We start from the raw sequence: 8,483 nt of genomic DNA, 5'->3' as shown, positions 1-8,483 counted from the left end.
CTCTTGTTGTGTTAAAACTTGTTTTTTAACCAAGCTCATGTTTCTCTACACTTTGTGTCTCTTGTTGTTAAAACTTGTTTTTTTAACCAAGCTCATGTTTCTCTACACTTTGTGTCTCTTGTTGTGTTAAAACTTGTTTTTTAACCAAGCTCATGTTTCTCTACACTTTGTGTCTCTTGTTGTTAAAACTTGTTTTTTAACCAAGCTCATGTTTCTCTACACTTTGTGTCTCTTGCTGTGTTAAAACTTGTTTTTTAACCAAGCTCATGTTTCTCTACACTTTGTGTCTCTTGCTGTGTTAAAACTTGTTTTTTTTAACCAAGCTCATGTTTCTCTACACTTTGTGTCTCTTGCTGTGTTAAAACTTGTTTTTTAACCAAGCTCATGTTTCTCTACACTTTGTATCTCTTGCTGTGTTAAAACTTGTTTTTTTTAACCAAGCTCATGTTTCTCTACACTTTGTGTCTCTTGCTGTGTTAAAACTTGTTTTTTTAACCAAGCTCATGTTTCTCTACACTTTGTATCTCTTGTTGTGTCAGTTGGTAGATTTAGTATTTTTACAAAGTACACATAATAAAGTTTTTTTCAAACAATCAACTTGCCTCTACTGATTTCGGTAACCTATCTATTTTCCTTGATCAGATAGAGAGACAAAGGTTGTTGAAGGTCTTAAGTCATTTTATGACAGCACATTGTTTGTCTTGCTGCAGTTCACATTGTGTGCATTGTGCATTGTCTCGCAGTTCAATCTCCTTGACTAGTACAGTCTGTCCATCTCTTCTGTTGTGTTGTTTCACTGCATATGTGATACCTGGCTGTCATCCAAAAACTGTTATTTTCTTCCTCTGGCAGACCACAAAAGCCTGGTTGAGAATGTGTTCTCCTACTAGCAGCAAGGCCTGATACAGAACACACTTAGTTTACCAGCCCATCATTTTATTCTGACAATTTTGGGACAGTAAAAAAGTGACTTTACTGAGCCGACGCAACACAACTTAAGTTAGTTTCTAAATCAGTAGGTCTTTTTGTGAGTCCGATATTGTATGATTACTCATATAGTAGCATGTTTAGTGTACATGCGGAGGATGTCAGAAGTACTTTAAACATATGAGGCATACTGGGGTTTAGATAGCACCACTATGGCTACCATGCTGGTTGCAGTTGTCTTAGATGATAGAAAGAATAGTACTGCCATGTCTGTAGACTTGTCAAAAGCTTTTTATACAATAGACCATGTTATTCTGTTGAATAAGCTGTCCTGATAGGGTAATATAGACCACGTTATTCTGCTGAATAAGCTGTCCTGATAGGGTAATATAGACCATGTTATTCTGTTGAATAAGCTGTCCTGATAGGGTAATATAGACCATGTTATTCTGTTGAATAAGCTGTCCTGATAGGGTAATATAGACCATGTTATCCTGTTGAATAAGCTGTCCTGATAGGGTAATATAGACCATGTTATTCTGTTGAATAAGCTGTCCTGATAGGGTAATATAGACCATGTTATTCTGTTGAATAAGCTGTCCTGATAGGGTAATATAGACCATGTTATTCTGTTGAATAAGCTGTCCTGATAGGGTAATATAGACCATGTTATTCTGTTGAATAAGCTGTCCTGATAGGGTAATATAGACCATGTTATTCTGTTGAATAAGCTGTCCTGATAGGGTAATATAGAAATCAAACTGTCCACTTAGGAAGCAACACTGATTGACAATACATATCACATGCTGTTGTGCTAATGGAATTGGAATTATAGGCAATTAGCAAGACACTCCCAATAAAGGAGTGGTTCTTCAGGTGGGGACCACAGACCACTTCTCAGTTCCTATGCTTCCTGGCTGATGTTTTGGTCACTTTTGAATGCTGGCGGTGCTTTCACTCTAGTGGTAGCATGAGACGGTCTCTACAACCCACACAAGTGGCTCAGGTAGTGCAGCTCATCCAGGATGGCACATCAATGTGAGCTGTGGCAAGAAGGTTTGCTGTGTCTGTCAGCGTAGTGTCCAGAGCATGGAGGCGCTACCAGGAGACAGGCCAGTACATCAGGACACTTGGAGGAGGCCGTAGGAGGGCAACAACCCAGCAGCAGGACCGCTACCTCCGCCTTTGTGCAAGGAGAAGCAGGAGGAGCACTGCCAGAGCCCTGCAAAATGACCTCCAGCAGGCCACAAATGTGCATGTGTCTGCTCAAACGGTCAGAAACAGACTCCATGAGGGTGGTGTGAGGGCCCAACGTCCACAGGTGGGGGTTGTGCTTACAGCCCAACACTGTGCAGGAGGTTTTTCATTTGCCAGAGAACACCAAGATTGGCAAATTCGCCACTGGCGCCCTGTGCACTTCACAGATGAAAGCAGGTTCACACTGAGCACATGTGACAGACGTGACAGAGTCTGGAGACGCCGTGGAGAACGTTCTGCTGCCTGCAACATCCTCCAGCATGACCGGTTTGGCGGTGGGTCAGTCATGGTGTGGGGTGGCATTTCTTTGGGGGGGCTGCACAGCCCTCCATGTGCTCGCCAGAGGTAGCCTGACTGCCATTAGGTACCGAGATGAGATCCTCAGACCCCTTGTGAGACCATATGCTGGTGCAGTTGGCCCTGGGTTCCTCCTAATGCAAGACAATGCTAGACCTCATGTGGCTGGAGAGTGTCAGCAGTTCCTGCAAGAGGAAGGCATTGATGCTATGGACTGGCCCGCCCGTTCCCCAGACCTGAATCCAATTGAGCACATCTGGGACACCATGTCTCGCTCCATCCACCAACGCCACGTTGCACCACAGACTGTCCAGGAGTTGGCGGATGCTTTAGTCCAGGTCTGGGAGGAGATCCCTCAGGAGACCATCCGCCACCTCATCAGGAGCATGCCCAGGCGTTGTAGGGAGGTCACACAGGCACGTGGAGGCCACACACATCAACATTACATCAAAGTTGGATCAGCCTGTAGTGTGGTTTTCTACTTTAATTTTGAGTGTGACTCCAAATCCAGACCTCCATGGGTTGATAAATTTGATTTCCATTGATAATTTTTGTGTGATTTTGTTGTCAGCACATTCAACTATGTAAAGAAAAAAGTATTTAATAAGAATATTTCATTCATTCAGATCTAGGATGTGTTATTTTAGTGTTCCCTTTATTTTTTTTGAGCAGTGCACCTATCATACTACTATGACTGACCCTGTAAAACAACACATTACACTGCACCTATCATACTACTATGACTGACCCTGTAAAACAACACCTATCATACAACTATGACTGACCCTGTAAAACAACACCTATCATACTACTATGACTGACCCTGTAAAACAACACCTATCATACTACTATGACTGACCCTGTAAAACAACACCTATCATACTACTATGACTGACCCTGTAAAACAACACCTATCATACTACTATGACTGACCCTGTAAAACAACACCTATCATACTACTATGACTGACCCTGTAAAACAACACCTATCATACTACTATGACTGACCCTGTAAAACAACACCTATCATACTACTATGACTGACCCTGTAAAACAACACCTATCATACTACTATGACTGACCCTGTAAAACAACACCTATCATACTACTATGACTGACCCTGTAAAACAACACCTATCATACTACTATGACTGACCCTGTAAAACAACACCTATCATACTACTATGACTGACCCTGTAAAACAACACCTATCATACTACTATGACTGACCCTGTAAAACAACACCTATCATACTACTATGACTGACCCTGTAAAACAACACCTATCATACTACTATGACTGACCCTGTAAAACAACACCTATCATACTACTATGACTGACCCTGTAAAACAACACCTATCATACTACTATGACTGACCCTGTAAAACAACACCTATCATACTACTATGACTGACCCTGTAAAACAACACCTATCATACTACTATGACTGACCCTGTAAAACCAACACATTTCACTGCACCTAATCCGGTGTTTGTGACAATGAATTTAAATTTTTTAAAACACAGAACAATGCAAAATGTGTCCCTGCATCCTCCAAACACAAAACCAACTCATTTGTTTATCTGCATTAAGAACATGATGTTCACGACACGAAGATAATGTTCCAACCCACTTCCTGAAAACAGTTCCTCACACCCAATAGTCCCCCTGTTATCCTTTTATAGTGACATCAGCAACACGATCAACAGATCAGGTATTACAGACAGTTCAGCAATACGTCTGAGACTAATATGATGTCGTTTGTTGATAAAGGATCAATATACCTGTAAATGCTCTCTGCCTTGCTATACAAACGCTAACAGAGAATGTTCTATCCTGTGGGGAGTGGGAGATGCACAGTTACAATATACAGTATGTACTATAACAGCAGCGGAGCATAACATAAGTAACATACCTGGACTGAATAACATAAAGAAGTGTTACTGGAACCAACTGATGAATTGACATAATGTAAAGGCAACATGAACATGTATAAAGTCGAGCCGTATTATAACCAGAAGTGTGTCCATTGTCTGCGGTTCTCTTGTTTACCTGCAATGGACAGTTTCTATGCCTATTGCCTGTGGTTTGGGGGGCTGGGGGGGGGTACATGGGATGACAAAACAACATTTTCGACAGTTATTCTCGCAAGTCAAATCATAGCTATGCACCACCAAATGATGACAAAATATTTTCGACAAGTTATTCTTGCAAGTCAAATCATAGCTATTCACCACCAAATGATGACAAAATATTTTCGACAAGTTATTCTTGCAAGTCAATGATGACAATATTTTCGACAATCATAGCTATTCACCACCAAATGATGACAAAACATTTTCGACAGTTATTCTTGCAAGTCAAATCATAACTACGCACCACCAAATTGATGACCCTGCTGTTGTAAGTTATTTTTAGGGTATCAGGTAAAATGCATGTTGTATCTAGAACTATGTGTAGTGTAGTAAGCAGTGGACTATGCCTACTCAGCTGGTACAATGTAATACGCTCAGTTTAAATCAGATACATGGTTCCAAACCCATGACGTAATGTTACACCTTCTGCTCAGTCAATGTATTGCGTCCTATTATTTTGGAAATGAACAAGTGCACGGAGTTTTAAGATGTCCGGGCTATGTCCGGGCTAGTACTACGTCCTGACTATGTCCGGGCTAGTACTACGTCCTGGCTATGTCCGGGCTAGTACTACGTCCTGGCTATGTCCGGGCTAGTACTACGTGCACCAAAGACTGTAGCTGGTGTTTTTCCCCGATCAGAAAATACATTTTGAGGGTCCCACCCCCCCTTCACCATGTCTCTGTCCGTCCTTCTGCCCCCTCTGTGATTAACCGCATGTTACCAGGCAAGATAGAACACCGATGACGTGCCCCTGCTTCTGATTGGCTGAAGAGTGAGAGCTGGGCGCGCTGTCCTGCCTCTGATTGGCTGAAAAGTGAGAACTGGGCGTGCTGTTCTCCCGTCTGCATATTTAAACAGCTTCGTCGTTGCAGAATATCTGCAGAGCTGAGCAGCTGTGCGACGGGAGAGCTACATGTATAGTCGGCTTGACTGGGAAGCCTTTGTCCTCAAACGCAGCAACAAAAATAAATAAACTGGATTAGCAACAGAAAGAACATTTCCACGTTAGCAACATATCTTTGTAAGTAATCATTACTCTCACTGGCTATTAATTTCAACCTATTGTCTCGACCGTCAACTTTGAACAAGGGAATGAAAGGACTAACGTTACCTGTCTTTTTCCTCCACTCGGTAAACGTTTATTACAATAGATAACTAGCTATATCAGTCACTGAATAGTAGCAGTATTGTTAGATTTGTCTGATGTGTAAATTCTAGCTTATAGTCAACGTTACTTTCAAATTCAGTGGTCTCATCTTTTGCCCTTATTTCTATCCACAGAACCTGATCTATGATCCCTGAGACTTGGAAAGTTATAATAAGTTGAACAAGTTGACCACTTGGAAATGATGCATGCACTTCCTACAACCATGATGGTCCATGATTTAGACATCTTCAGCTCATCTCCTTCTCCAATGGACGCCACCGCCAAAAGGTCTTCATGGGGGAAACTGGTGCAGAAGTTAACAGACTTCAGTGGAGACGGACAGAGCAGCCGTCACAGTTTAGACTCCGACTCAGACAATGGCAGCAGGACTGATCTCTCAGACTCCGGTAAATATTTTAATAAGTCGACCTAGCCTGGTTCCCGGACCTGTTTGTGCTGTCTTATTGAGGATAGGAGTTGGCTATTAATACAGAAACAAACAGATCTGAGGCCAGGTTATTGCTAGTTTGACACAAACAATAGCTCTATCTGACGTTCTGTATGACTAAAACTGCCCTCTTGTCTTTTCAGGGTTTGACTTTCCCTCTATCTCCTCATCTGATGACTTCGGCAACGTGCTATACGATGATCTCCTCTCAATGGAGGAGACCCTTCTGAAAGAACTTGTGCACCTAATTGCCAGTAGCTTAAGGGAAGCCAAAGACGGCGCCCTTAGATGTTCGAAACTACTCATCCCTGAGAAGCTTCTGGAACACATAGGCCAAGAGCTCCTTCACCTGGCAGCCAGCGAGCCCTGTGGCCTGAGGGGGGCTCTCATAGACCTCTGCGTGGAACAGGGGGAGGTGTGTCAGAGTATGGAACAGATCACCGTGGACCCATATCTCGTCCCAACCTTCCAGCTCACACTGGTGCTGAGGCTCGATTCTGGAGGACTGTGGCCCAAAATCCAAGGGCTTTTCTCCACAAAGTCTCCATCCAGTCCCGTAAAGAGACAGGCAATTAGACTGAGCACGGGCTTCAGAGTGATCAAGAAGAAACTGTACAGCTCTGAAGAGTTGCTCATTGAAGAATGCTGAGAGAAACCAAAGAGACATTCTTTAGATATTTTTCTAATAAACCTCGTTGTACCAAGTGTCCTACCTACAACGCTCATCAGAGCCCTAGTGATCAACATTTGGGATTCTAGTCAAATGTATGATTTTCTAGGACCTTTTCTTAATTAAGATGAATCGCCGATTACTTTGCTATGTTCATGATTTGCAGATTGGCGTTCCTGTGTAGGGGAGCCACAGTAAATGGTACATGACAAATGAATAAGAACAACTATTGTGCTTAAGAGAATGGAGCAGGGAGCCACAGTAAATGGTATGTGAGTAGTTTAGTGTGCTTAAGAGAATGGAGCAGGGAGCCACAGTAAATGGTATGTGAGTAGTTTAGTGTGCTTAAGAGAATGGAGCAGGGAGCCACAGTAAATGGTATGTGAGTAGTTTAATGTGCTTAAGAGAATGGTGTTAACCTTAACACTGAAAAATGAAGTTTCTGGCACTTTTGCAAACCACTATCTATTTTTATACAAGATGGGTGGTTTGGTTTTTCATTTATTGTTAAAAATGTTTACCTGTTTCTATTGAAACCAGACAATGGCAGCTAGCTGAATGGTAATGTTTGTATGTGGCCATTTTAGAAACTGTGGTAATTATTTTTTCTTTGTGGCATTTCATTGTACACTATGGTGAGGGGACCAGATTGACATGTTTGTTTAGAGACCAACATTACGTCGCGGTACTTGCTTCTCCGTCTGTAGCATCTATTCTGTGAACCACAGGTCAGTTTACTTGATTCTTTATTTCTGGTTTCGACTGGCTTGTCCTCCTGCATACTCATCTGTGCATCATTTTATTTGATATTCAAATATCTGTACTGTCTTGATTACTTTCCATTTTATGAATCTTGGACAATAAATATTTTTTTATACAAAACTTGCTTTGACCAAACCTTTCAGATTGTCTTATGAGAGGGTGTGTTGTGATACCTATCACTGAATGAAACTCCACTTGACCTCATTGAATCAAGAACACCATATGTAGGTTGCACACCGTGGCTGCATTTTACACAGGCAACAATTCCGCCCCCCCCCCCACTGATTGGGCTTGACATTAGATCTGATCTTTGCCAATAATTGGGACAAATGATCCACATTTATCTGCCTGTGTATTGTGTAAAAGCAGCCAGAGTCGCAAAGGCTCATGAGATGAATAGGATCATGAAGCAACACAGCATTAGACTAGTTCTTTGCAACACAGCATTAGACTAGGATTCTTTGCAACAGGCACATTTTTGTTTTTCTCCATTCATTGCAGGGCCTTTGTCTGAGCTCCACTTGTTTTTCTCAGATGTGTTTTCTTGCGTCAGCGCCCTCTAGCGATACAGCAAGTCAACTACAGGTGTTTACCATAAACTGAGAAATATAATATAATATGCCATTTAGCAGACGCTTTTATCCAAAGCGACTTACAGTCATGTGTGCATACATTTTACGTATGGGTGGTCCCGGGGATCGAACCCACTACCCTGGCGTTACAAGCGCCATGCTCTACCAACTGAGCTACACAGGACCACTATATTGCAGTATCCCAAGAAATGGCCTGTGTATGAGACACATATCCTTGGAAGACTTCTGTTCTAAAAGGGGCAGAG

General features: G+C 42.2%; 1 protein-coding gene across 1 annotated transcript; it reads left to right on the top strand.

The window, feature by feature from the left end:
- Nucleotides 1–5,499: 5,499 nt before the first annotated feature.
- Nucleotides 5,500–7,769, top strand: LOC124041084 (DNA damage-inducible transcript 4 protein-like). The gene is made up of 3 exons (XM_046358245.1): nt 5,500–5,639; nt 5,900–6,172; nt 6,357–7,769. Exons 2-3 carry the CDS (start codon nt 5,965–5,967, stop codon nt 6,860–6,862), a joined length of 714 nt encoding a protein of 237 aa, XP_046214201.1. The 5' UTR covers nt 5,500–5,639; nt 5,900–5,964; the 3' UTR covers nt 6,863–7,769.
- The last annotated feature ends 714 nt before the right edge of the window (nt 7,770–8,483 follow it).

The sequence above is a fragment of the Oncorhynchus gorbuscha genome, linkage group LG08 (assembly GCF_021184085.1).
Source record: "Oncorhynchus gorbuscha isolate QuinsamMale2020 ecotype Even-year linkage group LG08, OgorEven_v1.0, whole genome shotgun sequence".
Lineage (NCBI taxonomy): Eukaryota > Metazoa > Chordata > Actinopteri > Salmoniformes > Salmonidae > Oncorhynchus > Oncorhynchus gorbuscha.
This window is presented reverse-complemented; position numbering and strand designations above follow the sequence as displayed.

Bases quoted from the DNA above. Each gene is read 5' to 3' on its own strand.
- LOC124041084 (XM_046358245.1), top strand. From the start codon at position 5,965: ATGATGCATGCACTTCCTACAACCATGATGGTCCATGATTTAGACATC. The intron at 6,173-6,356 runs GTAAATATTTTA...TTGTCTTTTCAG, and splicing joins GACTGATCTCTCAGACTCCG to GGTTTGACTTTCCCTCTATC.